The sequence below is a fragment of the Taudactylus pleione genome, unplaced genomic scaffold (assembly GCF_031769625.1).
Source record: "Taudactylus pleione unplaced genomic scaffold, aTauple2 ptg000959l, whole genome shotgun sequence".
NCBI classification, from domain to species: Eukaryota; Metazoa; Chordata; class Amphibia; order Anura; family Myobatrachidae; genus Taudactylus; species Taudactylus pleione.
In genome coordinates, this window is record NW_028285360.1 from 1,767,666 (window position 1) to 1,789,718 (window position 22,053).

The following is a 22,053-nucleotide window of genomic DNA, read 5'->3' on the forward strand; positions in this document are numbered from 1 at the left end:
TCTGCATGGCTCACCCACTTGCGCAGAGTCACAGGTAATGATCGCAGGTACCGGTCCATCACGACCCTTTCCACGATCTGTGGTCCCATCAGCGTCTCGGGCTGTAGCCATTTTGAGGACAGATGGACGAGGTCATGCATCTGTGAACGTGGAGGCTTGTCCCTATGGAACTCCCAGCGGTGGACCCGTTGGGCACGAACAAAGGTGGTGACTCCCAAACGAGTTAGGATCTCCTGTTTTAGTTTTTTATAGTCCTTGGCATCAGCCAGGCATAAGTCGAAATATGCTTTTTGTGGCTCCCCAGACAAAAAAGGTGCCACCAGACTTGCCCACTGCTCCTTGGGCCAACTCTCCCTTTCGGCCGTTCTTTCAAATGCGGCGAGATAGGCCTCCACATCATCGCCCGAAGTCATCTTTTGAAGGAAGTGACTGGCTCGTACGGAGTGAGTGGGGGTGGGAGGACCAGTAGCAACATCTCTGGGCCGGGCGACCAGGTGCTGTACCACCTCTCTTATGGCCTGGCTGTTTTCCGCTAAGGCCTGGCGGGTTTCCTCAATGGAGACCCGTTGAAGTCTGTTAGTCTCCTGCTGAGCTGCTGTAGCTTCCTGCTGAGCCCTGGTAGATTCCTGCTGAGCTGCTGTAGCTTGGAGCAAGGCCTTAATAATGTCCTCCATTTTGTCCTGGGGTGTAGGTTGGAAGCTGAACCTTGCCTCTCTGAGCATTGGCTGACGCCTCCTCTATGGGACTCCAAGGACACAGTGTTATTTCCACACTCACAAATTGGGTGTCTGTCCCTTTAATTTTTAAATGGAAAGTTTTCCTCTTGCTGCAACTTTAGTGTGTGTGGTTGCCCGCATTCTCCACCATATTGTGACACAGTTAGGTTAGGGGGTCCCTCTCCTGGGTAGAGGACTCCTTCCTTTCACACACAGCAGCTGGGAAACAGTACGCCAGACGGGATGCAAGTACAAGCTGGTCGGCGCCAGTCTTTATTGTGCAATGTCAGAAATAACACAAAGAAAACATAAACGTAAATCCTAGCCCTGTCGGGGCACTAACTTCACAGGTAGTTCCCTCACTACCAGAACCTGGCAGGGCCTAATGCCCTCACCAGCAACAAAAGCACAGCACAACACTTACAGTTAGGTTTTCAAGTGTCTCTGAGCAAACTCTCTATCTGCTCTCCCAGGTGAGACAATCAGCCCTCAACACACTAGGCTTATATTGGCCACTCTCAGGTGGAAACCCTAACAAGCCTGTTACCAGGCTAAGAGAACCAAAACCTGGAGTGGCCGTGGGTGGAGCCCTCCCTCTCCTCTCACCCACAACCCCCAGGTCCCAAACCGGCTTTTCAAAAAGCCGAGACTCAAGCCTGCTACACTGCAGACTTTCTCCTGGAGGTTTAAAACACATAAGACAGGAATCCGGGACAAATGTACCTGCCACATACCACTTTACCAATGATCCTATCACAATATATATATATATATATATATATATATATACAAATGTGTCCTCATACATCTAGCCTGAATGCACCATGTGATGCGAGTTGCGCTTGGAGTGTTTTTAACGTCTTCATACATCTAGCCTGAATGCACCATGTGATGCGAGTTGCGCTTGGAGTGTTTTTAACGACTTTTTTGCCCAGAAATGAGTCTTAGTCGCAATGCGATTATGTACTAGGATGCACCAGAAGACTGTGCTGGTTAATTTGATATGTGACACTTGGCGTGGGAAAAAAGCAGCGGCCACTGCATCGTAGCACTTCATATACAGATTCAGAGGGGTATATTTAGTAAAGAGAGAGTTTTTAGAAATGGAGATGTTGCCCATAGCAACCAGTCAGATTCTACTTAACATTTAACTAGCACCTTCTAGAAGATAATAGCTACAATTTGATTGGTTGCTATTGGCGAAATCTCCACTTTTAAAAACTCTTACTTAAGTAAATATAGCCCAGAGACTCAGTCGTACACAAATATACAAGTGTCGCATATGAACTGGACAGAAGTGTTATATAGTAAGAGAAATGGTAATTTCCTCTTCAGGGTCCATAGGGCTCCACAGGGAGACAATGGGGATGTAGGTGGTACTTGGAGGACCGGACACCAACAGCAAAGCTTTTTCTATCCCAGGATGCGCCGGTCCTTCCCCCTATACTCCGCCCACAGCTTGAAGGCAACTCAGTTTATTTGGTGTCCGGCATGAGATGGATCACCGTTAGAACAGTGGGGCTGCTTTTAAGCAGCCCAAGCTTTATTTTTATGATTTTCTTTTATTTTACTTTACTGTAACAGAGCAAGCAGCGCTAGACAGTCCTCTGGACGTCTACGCTGCTGCTCCATCACATCTCTGCGGCGCCGCGACTCCAGCCACAGGCTAGGTACTATCGGCAGGTCTCCGGGGGGACCTAGCTAGCATGGCTCCTCGGTCCCCAGACTGCAGCCAAGATGCAAGGGGACAGATAAGGCGGGTTATGCGTATTGCCAGTCTTACCTCCGGTCTCTGGAGACAGACCGGAGGTGCTGATGTAGACACCAGTCCGTCCTGGACTCCACTAGACCACCAGGGCATACATTACTGGAACATAGAGGCCAGGGAACCGGTGGTTAATGTCGGCACAGGGGAGGTCAGCTCTCTCCTTGCGGCACCTCCCCCAGCTCAGAGCGCCATTCCACTGCGGTCTTGCTGCTCCTGAGCTGCTCCCCCCACCCCCTCAGAAACCTCCGGCAGTCCATTTTCTACTGAAAGCCAGCCACAGGTCTCCGGGAACGCTGGGTCCAGTTTCCATATATACCTTCCCTATGTGTCAAGTTATATAGCGCTATTTCCTACCACCCACTGCGGTCTGTGTATTTGATTTTAGTGCCCATTGAAGTTACATTTATGCTCATAGCAGTGAAATGTATTTTCTGCATTGTATGTGACTTATGCTAGCTCTGTTGTCTGGCATTCTACTGTCAGCTTATACCTTTCCCTTTTTCCTTTAATACTGGTGTATAGGGGGTTCACTGTACTTCACATCTACATGTACGGTATTTGTGAAGGCTGTCACATACTGTGCCATTATATGCATATATCTGTGTTGCTCACTGCACTGTGCCATATTGTGTGCTATACTATCCTTGCAGCTATGTCTTTCAAAGGCAAGAGTAACAAGGCTACTGCTACTACCCTGGTTTCCTGTAAGTCCGGTTTGGTAGGTTTATCCCCAGAGGATTCACCTCAAGATGGTCTATGTGCATCTTGTTACAATGCACCTGGCCCATCTGCTCCCCCAGCCGTAGATTCCCATGTGACACGCCTGGTTAAGAGCTCTAACTTACCTATCCATACAGCAACCTCCTTGAAGGAGACCACGGATAGAAGGATTGAAGCTCGCCTGAAGTCTATATACTCTCTTACAGGAGCTATTGCTCCTCCTGCCATAGTTACGGCCTGTGTGGCAAAAGCCATTGAGAGCTGGGCTGAGGCCCTAGAAGACACATTTCCCTCTGATGCTTCTCGGAAACATCTGTCCTACATCTCTCACTCCTATTTAGGAGAAGCGGCTTTGGATACTGGTCTCCTAGCTTCCCAAGAATCTGCTACTTCAGTGGTAGCCCGCCGTATCATTTGGCTTTGGTCATGGAAGGCAGACTCAGACTCTAAAAAGACTTTGTAGTCTCTGCCTTACTCTGGGGAGATTCTGTTTGGCCCAGAATTGGACAAGATTGTGACTACCTTGGCAGCTTCTAAGACAGATTTCTTGCCCTCTGCATCTACTACGAGGCCTCGGATGTCATCCTTTCGGTCCTTTCATTACTAGTGAAGGCTAAAAGTCAGTCCTTTCCATGGCAGTCCGCATCCACAAAGCCCTCCAAGCCTAGGACCAAACAGGCCTGGGCTAATAGATGTCCAGCTACCAAATCTAAGGACAAGCCTTCAGCCTGATGGGGTGGGCCTCCTCCTGGGAGCTCCCAGGGTGGGAGGCTGATTTCTTCAGTTCACCCAGTTCTGGCGTCTGACCACCACAGATGCCTGGGTACAAGAAGTGGTCTCCCATGGTTACGCCTTCTCATTCCTGAAGCAGCACCCCCAGCAGCTCTTTTGCACAGGACCTCCATTGGACCCAAGCAAAGCCCTGCTCTTCCAGAAGGCCATTCATTTCTTGCTGCACTCAGGGGCAATAATTCTGGTCCCGTCATCACAGCGAGGGATGGGTTATTACACTACTCTTTTCTTGGTGCAGAAGCCAAACGGGTCTCATCGGCCTATCCTCAACCTCAGGTCTGTGAACAAGTTTATCAGGGTGCCCAGGTGTTGTATGGAAACCCTACACTCTATTGTCCTGGCTATGGAGCCTGGGGACTTTATGCTGTCTCTGAACATTCTGGATGCTTACCTACATGTACCTATAGCACCCTCTCATCAGTGATATCTCTGGTTTACTATCCTACACCAACATTACCAATTTCAAGCACTGTCTTTTGGGCTTTCTACAGCTCCATGGGTCTTTACCAAGGTCATAGCAGTTATGGTGACCCATCTTCATGGTCAGGCTGCTCCCATACTTGGACAATCTCTTGCTTTTAGCAAGCTCACCAGTGGTCCTTCATCGCCATCTACAGGTAACCACTGCCTTTCTACAAACGCACGGCTGGCTGCTCAACTGGAAAGAGTCTTCCCTTACCCCTTCTCATAGAATGGTGCATCTGGGAGCCTTCCTGGATTCTCAGTCTCAGAGATCTTCCTGACAGCAGACAAAATCTCCGCACTACAGCACTGAGTGCACAGGTTACTCCACAGTCGCTGAGTGTCAATTCACTCTGCAATGCAGACCTTGGGATCCATGGTGTCCACCTTCGACATGGTGGAGTTTGCTCAGTTCCACTCCAGGCCCCTACAACACCTGATCCTCTCCAGGTGGAATGGGCTGTCCCATCTGATCAGATCCCAGACAATGGCCTCTCTCCCGAAGTTTGCCTGTCCCTCTCCTGGTGGCTACAGACGTCCCACTTAAACAAGGGTTGCCCCTTTTGGATCCTGGAATGGGTAGTCCTCACCACAAATGCAAGCCTCCATGGGTGGGGCACAGTGACCGGCCAGCACTCATTCCAAGAACACTGGACACCAGCCAAGGTGATCTTACCAATCAGCATCCTAGAACTCCTAGCCATCTTCAGAGCCCTCACTCTGGCTCAGGATATTCTTCAGGCAGGCCAGTACAAGTAAAGTCTGACAACTCAATCACCAAGGAGGCACTCAAAGTTGGTTAGCAATGGCAGAAGTGTCATGCATTCTCACATGGGCCAAACGCCTTCTCCCAGCCATCTCCGCGGTTTTCATCTCGGGGATTCTTAATTGAGAAGCGGATTTCCTCAGCTGTTATGACATGCATGCAGGGGAGTGGTCTCTACACCCTGAAGTCTTTCAGCTCCTGGTGGACAAATGGGGTCTACCGGATGTGGATCTCATGGCCTCATGACACAACCACAAACTTCCAGTGTGCGGGTCCAGGACAAGGGACCCCAAAGCAGCCTTCGTGGATGCATTGTCAGTGAAGTGGACCTTCCATTTGGCATACCTCTTCCCTCCAGTCTCCCTTCTTCCTCGGGTTCTTCAGAAGTTCAAGCAAGAAGGGGGCACGGTCCTGTTGGTAGTTCCAGCTTGGCCCAGATGCCATTGGGACTCCGATCTTCAAAGTCTCTCCTCTCCAACTTCCTCAATAACCGACCTTTTGTCTCAGGGTCCCTGTCTACATCTGGACATCTGTCTTTGACGGCGTGGCTCTTGAGACATCCCTCCTAAAGTCTAAAGGGTTTTCTAGCTCTGTGGTCCATGCTCAGAGCGTGTAAACTGGCCTCTGCCTGGATTTATCACTGGGTGTGGCATACATATTTCCAGTGGTGTGCTACCAGAAACTATGACCCTCAGGTTTTTAGGGTTTCTAGAATCCTTGCCTTTCTTCAAGCTGGATTGAATCTCAGCACTCTGCCTGGCCTCTCTGAAAGTGCATGTCTCTGCTCTGTCCATCTGGTTCCAGCGCAGAATTGCTCCACTGACGGATGTTCACACCTTCTTGCAGGGTGTTCTCAGTATACAACCTCCCTTTGTCCATCCTGTGGCTCTGTGGGATTTGTCAGTGGTTCCCCACGCACTTCAGGAACTTCCATTTGAACCCTGTGACTCAGTAGACATCAAATGGCTCACTGCAAAGACTCTATTTCTTCTGGCTATAGCGTCTGCCCGTAGGGTGCCAAATCTACATAACTTGAACCAGGGCAGGATAGTGGTGATACCCGAACCTGACTAGGACCCCAGTAGCTATGGCAGTTGCTGCCTGATCTCATTGCTCAACATGGACCTCAAATGTTTTGATAAACTTCTAGTCAATAGATTGGGTGGAGTTGTCACCTCTCTGGTCTAACCAAGTGGGATCTATAATCAGTCACCAGGCCTTACATAATATCAGGAGAGCAACCTATCTGATCCAGGCTTGTTTCTTTCTCAGTGGTGTAAGTTCATCCCAGACGCCCAGAGACAAGTTATAATATGTTGCCCCCCGTCACAGCCGCTGACACTGCATGCAGACAGGCTATACTGTAGATAGACAATCCTGGCGAGCCTTGGGGAGAATGAATTAATGTGATTCTTGTAAGTGTTGTTCGCACTGCGCATGCGCCAGCATTTCTACGGGAGGTGCAGATAGCACAGAGCGGGGGTGGGGGAGGGTTGGGACAGCAGGCATTTAGCAGTCTGAGATGAGGGCAGCAGTGGCGTAAGTTCATCCCAGACGCCCGAAGACAAGTTATAATTTGGTGCCCCCCTGTCTCAGCCGCTGACACTGTAATGCAATTTGCATGCAGACAGGCTATAGATAGACGAAGGCAGTAGCTGATGGTCTGACATGGAGCTCTCCAATAGTGTATGGTAGCTTCTCAGGTGGCAGGAAGGGGTGCCATGTATTGGGAGGCCGAGACGGTACACTCCGGGTACATAGTTACAGCCCTAAGTGGGGTGAATATGTTGTGGACAATGCAGGAGGTGCCCCTTCAGAGCTGGAGCCCGGCGGCAGGCGCCTCCATTGTCCTTCTTCCTGAGATAAAGAAGTTGGGAGGTATTGTATGTATGCTGATTCCTGAAATAAAACAAATTATGCCTGCAAGGTCACTAGGTGCTCGTGGTGATATCATCTACATGCCCAATGCTGTTTTGAAACCAATTTGCCAACACATACACAGTACAAGAATTCCGGTGTTCGCCTTGTATTGCTACTGTGACCAAGGGCAGAACTATGGGAGACAATGGAGGCGCCTGCCACTGGGCGCCAGCACTAAAGGGGCACCTTCTCCATTGCCCACAATATATTCACCCCACTTAGGGCTGTAACTATGTACCCGGATTGTACCATCATGGCTGCCCAATCACGCCACCTCTTCCCTGTACCTGAGAAGCCACCATACACTAGTGGGGAGCTCTGTGTCAGACCATCAGCTGTCTGTCTATAGCCTGTCCCTACTCATTGGTGTCGCTGAACCTCAGCAGCTTCTTATGTCAGTGTGACATGTCTGGTGCCCCCCTCACCCACAACTCTCCATTTCACTCCTCCCTGGTGGCAGTCCTAGCCTCTGACCCATGCAGCAGAGTCCTGAGTGACTGGTCCGAGTATAAGTGAGGCTGCCGATCTCCTTCCAGGAGCTGGATGTCAAAAAGGATGCACAGGACGGAGTTGTGGGTAAGAGTGCATGGGAGGTTGGGGCCTGGGGCTCCAGCGACTGAGTCTGGGGGGCAGATCTTTGCTGGAGCAACTTCCTGGCATGTGATGCAATTGGCAGTAGACTGGGCATTTTGTGATTTGTAGTCCCACCACAGTGGCAGTCTTACAGTATCTTGGCTTAAACTCAGCCCTCAAAGTCACCACATCAGGTGGTTTTCCCCTCCATCAAGGATATCAGGAGGGCTCCGCACATGACATCAGGTAGATTTCGCTAATTGCACCATACAGATTATTATCTTATCTGTGACTAATGCATACATGTGTCCACATAGATCTATCCTCCATGCACTACAAGTCGCGTTACACCAAAGGTGTGAGCGCATAGTGACTTGGTAGCACTGAGCATCTTTTCATACAATGTTTCCCTTCAAATGCATCTTATTCGCACAGCGATGCAAATAGGAAAATAGGACGCACAAGCAGCTTCTGCTGATTGAAATGATATGCGGCATGCCTATATTCTATGTGCGACTGCGGGTGTATCTGCATGTGAAATACTATGTTACAGTGTCATCAGCTGTGACGGGGGGCACCAAATTATAACTTGTCTCCGGGTGTCTGGGATGAACTTACGCCACTGCTGTGAACACTTGTGAAAACGTGTAAAGTGGTCTCGTACTGGGCCGCCATCAGGGGGGACTGCCGGGCCTGTAGACCCGGGCACGGAGAGAGATGGGGCCCGGATGTCAGCAGTAAGGAATAATCATTATACCGGCAGCCAGAAAGAAGACTCAGCTTAGGTAGCATTCCAAATATGTTGACAACCGCGAGCCAATTGGAGCTCGCGGAACTGCAGCCAATCAGGAGCGGACGCTCCTGATGGGCTGTCGGTCCGCGAGCAGCCAATCAGCAGCGGCCACTCCTGATTGGCTGTCGGTCCGTGAGCTGTGATTGGCTCGCAGCCGAACCATATTCAAAATGCCACCAGCACTGTTTCTTTTCCCTGGCTGCTGATGCAGTACACTCTGCTGACATCCTTGCCTGGTTTTTTCCATGCCTGATTGGCTGCCAGTGACAGGCAAGTACACTGACCCTTCTCTGCATCCCCTTTCTAGTCCAGCCAGCCTTCTCTGTGCTTCTCCAGCAATCCTTCCTAGCCCTGTGCCCCCCATAGTCAGCCTTCCCAGCCCTATGCCTTCCTAGTCCAGCTAGCTTTCCCAGCACTGTGCCCCCCTAGTACAGCCAGCCTTACTAGCCCTGTGCCCTCCTAGTACAGCCAGCTTTCCCTGCCCTGTGCCCCCCTAGTACAGCCAGCCTTCCCAGCCCTGTAACCCCCTAGTACAGCCAGCCTTTCCAGCCCTGTGCCCCCCCAGCCCATTTTCACCAGCCTTGTGCCCCTGATGTCCAGCCTTCCCTGCCCTGTTCCATCCCTCCTCTACTATTCTAGGTCCAGCTCTCCCAGTTGATGCCCCACCCCAGATGTAGCTCCACCCATATTATTTACAGCTTTGCCTACCTAAGTCCCATCCCCCTACAAGGGGGGCCCTGCCTATTTTGTCAGTACTGGGCCCTACAATTTTTGATGGCAGCCCCGGTCTCGTAAAGGAAGGCATTATCAACCAAAAAGTGATCTGCCAGTGTCGCTTTGCAAAAATGCAGGGCATAGTTTGCGTGGAGCTGCTTGCCTGGAGAAGGATTCTCTTGGTAGCATGTGGTGCAGTGTACCCTCAAGAGATATGTCGTGAACAGCAGTGTACGTGATCGCCCGCGACCTGGACAACTTTGAGTGACCACAAAACAGGAGGACAAATTTATCAGAGTGTGTTCCAAATGGGACAGTTTCCAAAAAGCTCATCAGATCTGTGCTGCTCTGATGGAAAAGAGGAATAAAAGCATGTCAATTGCGACTGTCAAATGCCGCCTTGTATCTGATGGATTGAAGGGATGTGTTGCAGCCCAAAAACCATTGCTTAGGCCCATAAATAAAAAAAGAGGCTATTGTGTGCAAAAAATGCACAGGAGCTGGACAACTAGTTAGTTGAAGAAGGTTCTTTTCACAGACGAATCAAAGTTTGAGGTATTTGGGTCTAAGAGGCGCAAGTTTGTTCGTCGTGCGAGTGCATGCTTCCTACTTGCATTCAGCCCACAGTCAAACATGGAGGGGGTTCCATTATGGTCTGTAGATGTTTCGTAGGTGGTACGGTTGGTGACTTCTTTAAAATTGAAGGAATCATGGATTCCAAACGCTACCACAACATTCTCAGACGCCTTATTGGTCATGGTTTCACACCACAGCAAAATAACGACCCAAAACATAACTCCAGTCATTGCAAAAAGTATGTTCAGTCAAAACAATGACAACAGGTGCTAAAGAACATAGTTTGGCCACCCCAGAGTCCTGATTGCAATCCAATTGAACTCCTTTGGGATCATCTGGACAGGTGTGTTCGTGATGTGCAAGTAATGAGTCAAAATCACCTTTGGGAGTTGCTGCAAGACAAGTGGGATATAATTGTAGCTGAAATTTTAGACAAGTTGACTGACAGGGTAGATACTTTGATGAGAGAGAAGTTTAAGGAAATCAAAACTCCACTTATTTGCATACAATGTGTATGAATACAAAACATGTTTATTTGCCAAAATAAATATACATTCATCACAAGCTAGCTTCTTTTGTTCATTACTTTACAATTTATTTCTGTTTTGAGTCTCCACTGGCTGTATCTCTCTGAGTTCCCTTTAGTGGGTTCCAGAACCGAGTTCCTGTATTCAGGTTCTAGAGTTGAGATCTTGATGATGAGTTCCAAGGTCCTATACGGAAGTTGCGGGTTCTAGTTCTGTAATCTGGTCCAATTAATAGTCTTTGCATTTCATCCCACCTGCCAGTGCTACTTTGGAACTGGTATTTTATAAATGAGCAGAGGTCTTATCAAAGCCTCTAGCTTCAGCTTCACTACTGCTTCAGCTAGACCCAGCGGTCTCGATTTGGATGAACAAATACAGATGACCATGACATAACTCTGGGAAAAGTGAAGTTTTAGATCTTAATTTTTCTTCTGAACTCAACTCTAAATTATAATCAAGTTCACTGGGAAAATCACAGTCTCAAATACCTGGGAATTTACCTCACAAGGACGTATGAAGAATTGTACAACACACTCCACCTTGCTGATCTTCTATATCACTAAGGTTTCCATTGATAATATCTTTTTCCAACACAGATGCATAATATTTTTCCAGACATACAATCCCTTTGGTGACAACGCTGCAGACAGGAGATCACTCTATGTCATAGTTTGGCATTGTGTGATGATATTCCAATTTACAAAGGCGTACACTGTCTTATTGTCAAGCATGCCTTAGTCAATTTCATATTCCATCTGTTTTCCCACCTTGATACTGCAAATATACTCAACAGTTCAACAGTTGACATTTATAATATGGACACATTCTTCATTATCTCTAACACATTGGTCAAATGGATAATATTTATATAATAAACCACTATTAGCCATAACCAGAATTCATTTTTGCTGAAACGCAGTTGGCTCCATGGTATACAAAATTTTTACAATTATTTCAATGTTCCAATTTATCTACAAATTCCTATAAAACACTGATACATTGTTACCATCATTTAAATCCATTATCATAAGATCCACAAAAAAGAGCAAAGATGAAAGTACTTAACCTAGATATAAAAAAAATGTTTTAAATATAATTATTTTTTTAAACTGCAATAAATTAGGGGCCAGATGAAGTTTCATAAATGCCAAAACATAAATATTTTTAAAATATGGGATTATCCTTGAACAGAAGATTAGTCTATTACAACAAATAGTTTTTGTAACTATTATTATTAAATGACATGTGATGAATGAACCAGGTAATGAAACTGATTGCTATAATGAGGATTCATACATCATTTACAGAAGGTTAAATTTGATGGCCTTTTTTCACTATGTACAAAAAGGGCATTAATATAAAAGCAAAGATAGTGGTATGAGACGTGAATGGCTTTGATCTAATTGACAGTTTTTAAACTGTGAAATGTAAAACTAGAATTTCAATTTTGAGTGTAATATCACAAGTTATACCATACCCCTAATGTTTACTTCAACACTGTTCTCAAGGTTTAGTTTATCCATGGATGTTCTGCAAGCATGCACTGCCACTATCCTAACTCCTGCTTGCTGCCAGTCTGAAAAAAAGACCTGGTCACCAGGATTGATGAGAATGTGGTTGGCATCAAATGACAGACATCATGACCTATTCCACTCGGTACAAAACTCTCTGCGAGTGCGCTTTCTACTTCAATTTATGAGATGAGTATATGATGAATGTGAAGTTCAGATGCGGAGCATTTCCTGGGGAGGGAAAGGGATCATTCATGTCGGAAGCTCTTTTGATATATGTATATATATATATATATATATATATATGTCAGTTAGGCTAATTACTGGGAATTATAACATATAGAGCATAGGTGGCATTATGACATCACGCATCCCTAGGCTACATCCTAGGGTAGGGACGTAGTTTATATCCCGGCTGTCGGGATTCCGGCGCTAGCATTTCATCCGCCAGCATCCTGACGGTTTTGGGGTTAGGGGGGAGGGTTAGGGGTTAAAGATAGGCATTAGGGGGAGAGTTAGGGTTAGGCTGCGGGGGGCAGGTTAGGTTTAGGCTGCGGGGAGGAAGGGTTAGGTTTAGGGGTAGGGTTAGGATACTTACCGACAGCTGTCGGTATCCTAATCCTATCGGGATGCCGGCGTAGGGATTTTGACCACCAGGATATTGAGTGCCGGCATCCCCTACCCAACCACAAGAAGCAGCCAAATCAGGTCCCGAGTCAGAATTCTGTGACCATGCAAGGCACATAGACATAAAACAGAGAGATAATGGAGGGCATTAACTCGCTACAGGAGCAGGGAAGAAATATGTTTTGATATAAGTTATGAAGAGTTATAAAAGTTATACAGGTTTATTCAATATGGGTGCGATAACATCGTTTTTGCGTTAATATCGGAGGTATGACGTCATTACCGCAGGTTTTACTTTTACACCGTATTCAATTTCACAGACTTATCGCAGTTTTGAAAAATCTTTGATAAAAAACGGGGATAACTTTTCACCATTGAATAGGTGTCGAAAAAAAGTGCAGAATTGGGGTTTAGGGGTGCAGGCTTAAAAAAAATAGCCTGCACCCCTGGGAATGACATTTAAAAAAGAACTGTGTCAAAAAAAGTTTTAAAAAAAAATAGGGACACCCCAAAAAATTATTTTAAAAATTGGGGTGAAAAAAAAATAGGAAAAAATTGTTTAACAATAGGGAAATAGGTTCAGGGCTATTCTGCAAGTATGCGGCAGATGTTTTCTAGAATAGAATTATAGCGGCAGGTGCACAAATGCAGAATTTTTAAAAACTTACTTTAGGGACTTAAAAATATGCTAGTACCCATTTTCATGTACCCCAAATTTGATGGGACCACTTAAAAAAACGAAAAAAATAACCTAAGTGCTCTTCTGCATCACTTATTCAATGTCGGGAAAAAAACACCTGCTGCGGCTATTTAAATCCCAGACTTACAATTAAAGGCTAAAACGGGGGTACCCATAGTGTTTCCCCATGTTTTTACAACTTTAGGGGGGTCTTACAATTATTTTAAGGAAAAATTCGTAACTTTACGCAAATCCAACTTCGGAGTTTCCCGTTTTCGTTAATTTTATGTTGAATACGGGGATAAGCGGGAGCGCGCACCATACCTTAACGCAGAAAAAAACTCCGATATGAAACGTTAACTTCGACAGTGAAGTTAACGTTTCATATTGAATACCCCTCTTATACATATAAATAAAGTAATTGCAGGGAAGAAGTGCTGATCATCATACATCTTTATTTATTTGTCTTAACAGTTTGAAAACCTTTCTTGACTTTAACAAGTAAATACAGGTTGAGTCTCCCATATCCAAATATTCCGAAATAAGGAATATTCCGAAATACGGAATTTTTGGGATTGACTGAGAAAATGAAACCTTTGATTTTCAATGGTTCAATGTACACAAACTTTGTCTAAGGCACAAAATATTACAAATATTGTATAAAATTACCTTCAGGCTCTGTGTATAGGGTGTATATGAAACATAACTGAATTTTATGTATGTACACAAACTTTGTTTGAGTCACAAAATTATTGAAAATATTGTATAAAATGACCTGCAGGCTGTGTGTATAAGGTGTATATAACACATAAATGTATTCTGTGTGTATATTTGGGTCCCATTCCCAAGATATTTCATTATGATATGCAAATATTCCAAACTACAGAATATTCCATTATCCAAAACACCCCTGGTCCCAAGCATTTTGGATATCAGAGACTCAACCTGTATAAATATAAAATCTTTGTTGGATCTGTGTTGGATTTCCAAGCATACAGTAGGTGACCACCTCTATCTGTTTCCTTCACAAGTTCTCAGACTGTAAAATGTTACTTCACCGTCACATGACTCACTTCCCTGTAAATATCAGCAAAGCGTGTCCCAGCCATGTGACAGAAGCAGTTCAAGTCATGCAGGGTCACTTGGTGGTAATGTACTGTATGTATAACTGACAAACTGACCATGGTGAGACGGGGATAGAAACTAGACTGACAATGGGGTAGCAGGTGGTAATGGCATTGTAATAGTAGTTGGGCTATTGGTCAGTTGACTACATATGAGTTTAAAAATCAAGCTCTACAAAGCCACATGTGAAAATAGTGTATTTTTGCCTCTATGCTGAGGCATCAAGCACTGCACCAATAGTGTACAGTATATGCCTACATGTACTAAGATACACTTCTATACACAATTAAGTCATAATTAGAGGAAATATTGTTTAACTATTATTAATAGCAAAAAATAAATTTGCTCTTAGGTTTGATCTAAATGAAAAATCTCTACAGTACAAGCAAATATAATATTCTTTACTAAAAACGAAACAAAATGTTAAGCACCCACAAAGTCATATAATATATGCACGATCAATAAATAAAGAACCTATCAGATTCACGTGTGAATTTACAATCTGCCAACCAGAAGTGACTACAGTATCTAGTGCAGGCAACCATCATCATTATCAGCATGTCATTGCAACAGCCCTCAGCTGCTACTAATAGTCATATATACGTCGTGTGCTGCAGGGCTGCCCTCGCACAAGTGACATCATGATGTCTCGAAGAGGGGTCCAGTTCACCGCCGGGATCAGGAAGCTGAGCTAACGGCACTTCCCAAGGGCACGCAGGGTAGCTATTCCATGGAGCTGCAGGGTGCTGTCCCAGACATTCTGCAAGCCAAATACAGGTGCCTTGTGGCAGCAACGACGTTCCCCCTCAGCCTTGAACACCCCTAATTATGGCCCTGCTGTATGGTATTGCATCTGTTAACAATTATGCGAGCACGCCTTTACTGTATTTAGCTTACATTAGACTGTTGTGCAGGTTCTCCATCTGGGTGTGGACTCCTGTGTGGGCAGATTTGCAACACACGTCGGCTTCTCCACCCTCATTACGTCCCAGGAATGGCCACTAAAATTCTCAGACAGTTCGTCTGACTCTGTGCTGTATCTCTGTGTGCAGACAATCGGGACTTATGCACAGTACAATTCAGACACACACTGCAGACGCTCACATCAGCGTTTCGTGCACCATCAACACTGCATCCACCTCTGAATCTGACCCTATATGTTTCAATAACATCCCGACACGTTGACAATTTTATTGGTAGGAGCCGTCCTGGTCAGGGGTAACCATCTCACATGTAGAAGGAATGCTGCAGATACAAGTACAGCAGGTATGCAGTCGGGATGCCGATGGTCGAAATGCCGACTGCCGGCTTCCCGACTGTCTAATCCCGATGGTACTAATGACAGGCGTCGAAAAACTGACGCCTATCATTATCCCTATGCAGGGAGCCCGATACCCGGCATAGTGAACGAAGGTAAGCCGGGCGGCGGGCGCGGACATCTGCAGGGGGGGAGGGCTAGGTTTAGGGCTCCGGGGGGAACTTACGGTTAGGCACCCCCAGGGAGGGTTAGGGTAGAGGAAGGGGGGGTTAGGGTTAGGCACCCCTGGGGGGAGGTTAGGGTTAGGCACCTCCCTGGGAGTCTTAGGTTTAGGGTGCGGGGAAGGGGGACTAAGGTTTAGGCCATAGGCAAACGCAGGGGGGGGGCTTTCCGGCTGCCTGGAAACCCCCCTCCCCAGCCTACACCGACCACAATAGAAATGGTAATATAATAGAATTTTACTAGTACTGCATGTTCTTCTCAGTATCACAAATGAAATAATTAGCACCACTTGTGAATCTTTTAACATGTATCGGCCAGTGATAAATAACCTATGCATCAACTAGGAGATCTGGAAAACATGCACTGTTAGGGATGCACTGCTATAGAGCCCAATATATCCATATATGTCCTCCAGAGCAGTGCTAGGTTCTTCTGCTGCTCCTCACGGCTCCTGGACTTGCTCCAATAGTCTGGAATGGTGCCCACATCTAAAATAAATACATTCAGCTCAAGCAGGATGGCCCTACTGCTGCATCTAATGGCTGTGATCACTGGTCTTGTATATTCTGGAATTATGACACACAATACACTTTGTATGACGCATATTAAAGCTGGTTAAGTACTAATTCTGCCCTTTTCATGAACTGGCCACACTCGCTCTAAAATCAAGCATTTGGAAACGCCCCCTAGAAATCCTGCGTTTGCCACTGTAGGCACTTACAGGGGGGGTTAGGCACCCCTAAAGGAGTGTTAGGGGAGGAAAGGGTTAGTAATAGTTAAAATGCTTACGATCAGGATTTTGGACGCTACCGGTTTTCCGCTGTCGTTTATTCAACCGTCGGACATAGTTCCGGCGGTCTTTCATACCGATCCCGTACACCATACCTTTGATGTTAATGTTAAGGTCAGCTTTCCCGTCAGGTTTGAAATCACTGCATATCGCAATCCAAACTGCTGCATTTATTATCCAGCAGTTTGGGGGATTAAAACTAAGATTGCCAGCAATGTCCAGTGATTTCAAATCCCTAAATAGCATGCAATTTGAGCCAAACCGTATACAGTTTATAGAATTTAATAGAAGGACAGCCATTCAAAAGTGGTCTTTTAAGGTTTTTTTTTACGAAAGTGCGGATTTTTAGAAGTTGAGATGTTGACCATAGCAACCAATCAGATTCTACTTAACATTTATCTAACACCTTCTAATGTAAAGACATCGCTGCTGCTTGGCTGCCCGCCTATAAAGTAGGCAGGCTTAATGATTAACTCATTTGCATCTGGAATTAATAGCGCACTATTTTGCCTGAAGTATTATCGGTATTTTTTTAACTAATGGATTACAACTGATCAAAGAAAGAAGATAACATTTCAGTAGTATGGGATCAGGAAAGTTTTGGGCTACATTATATATTATTACTAAAAAGGTACAAATAATTTTAATAATAATAAAGGAAGCAACAAATTTTATTCATTAAAATTATAAATATGGTACATTTTATTTATTTAAAGGGTGAAATCTTTATTTATTATAAAGGAAACATACAAGTCAGGGGAATCAGGATTGGACCGGGTATCCCTAAGTGTGAGGACCATGCTAAGTAACTTGGGGCCTGATTTGGATTTATATGATGCCAATATTTACGCAGATTAAGCCATTTTTAGCCATTGCACATGTGTATATATATATGTGTGAATGTATATAATTTCTGTAATAATTTAATTGTATCTAATTTAATCATTTTAAATTTACATTGTGACAGTATTCTTTAGCTACCCATCCATTACACGATGCGGGGACGACGGCACGATTACGACGCCGTCGTATCCCGCGGGGTGAAGTGCTTACACTGAACGTTCAGACGTTCAGTGTATGCAGATCAATAATCCCCAAACATGGCAATCTGACGGCGGTCGTCAGGTTGGCCGTCATGTTCGGGCGATGATTGATTGTAAAAATTACCAGCGGGCGCGCGCATCGCTGGTCGTTTTTAACCTTTCACTGCCCGATTTGCAGGCGATTACCAAGCGATGGAGCGATAACGACCGTTGTTATCGCTCCATCGCTAGGTTTAATCGCCTAGTGGATGGGCAGCATTAGTTGGATTGTGTGTATTTTAACAATTGGAATTTGTACACAATGTAATATCACAAACATTCTAATCATATTACTATACTAATATCACACTTTCTCTATTCCTGGCAAATTCTATTTACCTATGGGTATTTCATCTTTCAGTCCTGCTCTTTCTGTTCCCATGCTTTCTAAGCATGCAGTACATTTATACTTCACAACACACATATAGAAAACATATATGGGGGCTATTTATTGTCTAGGATGCTTCAGTCTTCAAATAGTTTTTTGTAACTTGAATGAAGAATTAAAACGTGACAGCAGTTGGTAATTGTGTAGTGGCTTCCTAAATGTGTCTATTGATATTGAATCAGTATAAAATATGTGAGTTGACCTTTCAAACTTTGTTTGGAACTGTTTAAATTGAAAATGTACATAAATCATTATATAAAATGAGACACAGCTACAGACTGAGGGCCTGATTCAGAGATCTCTTACAGATCGCAGTTTCTAAAATATACTAATGCCCTCCAAAGTACAGCCAAACATAGGGACGCACACTGCTGCCTTCTCATATCCGTCCGTCAACGTACAACAGCGTAAACATCGGTACCATCGACACACATTGGGCACTCACGCAACGTGTAAGGCAAGTCTGACCAGCCGCAAACACTGCAGCACTCCTGACACGCAGAGAGCTCCCATGCTGCGCAGGATAACGCAATGGCTAATTTATGCACACCCATAAAACTGTGTTTTTAACGGTCAGACACCCCTGTGTTCTAACTATCCCACCATTACCACCCCAAATGCTGACTACCTGTTACTCACTTTGAGAATGGTTCCTCTGTACGAACGTATTTGCATTGCAATCACTGCGCGTGCACAGTGCGGCATTGCGCAGCGGCACACAATCATTTGTTCTGCGAAAAACATCAGCATTGCGTCCCTTTCTGAATCAGGTATTCTTTCTCTATCAATGTCTGCAGGTGCGATGGCCATCGCCGGGTATGGCACTGATGCTACAGTCAGCTTGTAAGAATAATAGAGGTTCCTGTACATCCAGCTGTTCTCCTATGCTATTACCATCTCAGAATGGCAATATCAGATTTCTTACAGAAATTAATTATTATTTAACTAAGTATACTTATTAACCCAAGTCTAATATTTGGCTAAAGTAGTTACAATTTTTACTGTTTACCATGTACACTTTTTGTGTTTAATTCACATACATTTAAACTTATATATGGAAGTGGTCAAAAATGATTTAATAGAATGAAAATGACAGAGACACTATCATTTCAGATGTGTTAATTATTCTTATTTAAAGAAACTTATATCATGCAACATATTAAAATTTGTTGGAACTAGTTCAAATGTAATTTGTAGCCCTGATTGTGCAATATATCAATATATTGATTATGCGTTAGAGTAGGCCCACCTTAACTACCCCCGACATGGGGAAATGCAGGGGGGGTTCTGGTTGCCTGGAAACACCCTTCCCCAGACAACACCATGACCACAATAGAAATAATATATAATACAGTTTTACTAGTGCTGCATGTTCTTCTCAGTATCACAAATGAAATAATTAGCACCACCTGTGTCTTTTAACAAATGTCAGTCAGTAATTAATACACCTGTGCACCAGCTAGGAACTCTGGAAAACATGCACTGTTAGGGGTACACTTCTATAGACCATCTATAGAGTTAATTATATATACTGTTATTACTGTGCATAAGTGACTAATATGTACATACTGTATATGTCCAGGGCAGTGCTGGGTTCTTCTGCTGCTCCCCCAGACTCCTGTATTGCTCCCATGCTATGGAATGGTGCTCACATGTGAAATAAAAAGATTCAGCTCAGGCAGGATGGCCTTACTGCCGCATCGAATGTCTTATTGTGATCGCTGGCCCTATATATGTTGAAATTATGACATACACTACACTTTGTATGACGCATATTAAAGCTGGTTAAGTGGTAATTATGTCCTTTCATGTACTCGCCACACTCGCTCTAAAATCTAGCATTTGGAAACCCCCCTCTAGAAATCCTGCATTTGCCCCTGCCCAACATGGCTCCCATAATCTGAACATAATTGGAAACATTTATGAAACTAGAACAGGGGAAAACTGTGATTGTACCGAACAGCAACCAAATATATTCTGCTGTAAATTTTTAGTGTAGTTTAGACATGACAAACAAAGTGAAACACCTCTGTTTTTCTGTGCACTAATTGTCATAAATGTTCCTGAATATGTGTTCCTGGAGCCTACGAAACAGGCTATGCAACTGACATGCTGGACATTGGAAAGATAGGCCTCACTAGTCAGTGATTTATCTGCTTATCTTGGGATTATTTGGGTCTCGCAGTCACCATTTGCCCTCCAATTAAAGCTGAGTGAGAGAGAAATTATATGGTTTAATTTTATTACATCTAAAAACTTTTTTCTTTTTACTTTCAGAATTCCATCAGACATAACCTTTCCTTACATACACGTTTTATCCGTGTTCAGAATGAAGGAACAGGCAAGAGTTCTTGGTGGATGTTAAACCCAGAAGGTGGAAAGACAGGGAAGACGCCAAGGAGGAGAGCAGCATCTATGGACAGCACAAGTGGAAAATTTCTAAGAATAAAGGGAAAAGCTGGTAAGAAGAAGCAGCAGGTGCAGACTGCACCAGAGCCGACCGGAGAAGGCAGTCCTTCTTCACAACAAGCAAAGTGGTCGGAAAGTCCATCTTCCCACAATAGTGATGACTTTGAGGTGTGGGCTGAATTCCACAATAGAGCCAACCCTGTGGCAGGGAACTTGAATGGAAGACTGTCACCCATCTTGGGTAATGATGAACCAGATGAACTGGAGGATGATGAAGTGACACCCTCTTCACCTCTCATGTACCCAAGCCCATCTAGTGCCCTGTCTCCCAGTGCCCGCTGTTCAGTTGAAATGCCACGACTTGCAGAAATGAGTAGTAACATAGGTCTGAGTGAGGGGCTTTCAGACCATTTGTTAGATGAACTGCAGGATGGTTATAATGTAAATTCTGCTGCTGCCCTACGTCAACGCAGTCCTGGTTTCTCTTTCGCATCCAAGTGCCCAACTGCAAACAGCACCTCTAATGCTTTCTGTGGCACCATTTACAGTCAGCCAGCTATGGGGATGATGAGACGGTTGCCAATGCAGACAATCCAAGAGAACAAACAAGCTGCTTTCTCTCCAGGCAGTACATACAGGAATTCTTCCCTCCAGGACCTCCTCACTGCCATGACCTATGGACATAAAGAAGGCATTATGCAGAGTGATCCAGGTTTAGCTAATGTTTTGGGGCCACAGCGTAACCACAGGCAAAACATGAGCATGCTTAATAGTTGTGACTCAGGACAGGTGCCCTACTCTGCCACCCTAATAAAGAGCCACAATTTGTACCACCCATCCACTCTTAACCACCACTGCTCTGTTAACAACAGTGCCTTAGTAAGTGCAAGTGGACTGGGGAATTCTGAATCATGTGGCTTGTCATCAATTCCACATCACTCTTACTTCAGTAGTCAAGGTGGGCATGGAAGCCTACTTGAAGGGCCATATCAAGGGGCATATCACCACCACCATCATCATCACCCCCAAATGTACAATCAAGACAGATTTCCTACAGACCTAGACTTAGACATGTTCAATGGTACTCTAGAATGTGATGTGGAATCCATCATTCTCAATGACTTTATGGACAGTGATGAGATGGACTTTAATTTTGACTCTGCCCTGCCACCACAAGGAGGCTTCAGCATGGCTGCTACAGCACAGCCAGCAAATCAAAGCTGGGTACAAGGTTAAACTGTAGCTAAGGCCAGTTTGTAATGTTAGATTAGAGGCATTTCCTTCACGGCAATCAGACTGACATTTATCTGACATAAATAGATATTTGGTTGATATACAATTTTGGTTTGGTTGAACCTTTCTACTATGGAATGGTAAAGTAATCAAAGGTTAGGTTGTTATAATTGTCTCCTGTGAGGTACAATTATGGTTTAAATATTACATATTATAACACTTAGAAAGTTTATATTCCATTCACTTTTTAATAACAGTTCAAAATCAACCTCCCAAAAAAAAACAAAAGTGTATGAGAAGTTGCCTGTTTTTCTTGAGTGAGTTTGAGAAGATAGCTCCCACCGTGAATGGTTTATACATTGTCAAGTTAGGAAAACATCTTCGTTATTGTACACTATGTTA

The 22,053-nt window shown here is 44.7% G+C and overlaps 1 protein-coding gene across 1 annotated transcript in view; it reads left to right on the forward strand.

Annotated features, from left to right (window-relative positions):
- Positions 1-21,654, forward strand: part of FOXO6 (forkhead box O6) — a 122,339-nt gene extending 100,685 nt beyond the window's left edge. Inside the window, exon 2 of the mRNA XM_088459970.1 lies at positions 20,287-21,654. Coding sequence (XP_088316096.1) covers positions 20,287-21,654 — 1,368 coding nt within the window. The remainder of the gene's footprint in view (positions 1-20,286) is intronic.
- The last annotated feature ends 399 nt before the right edge of the window (positions 21,655-22,053 follow it).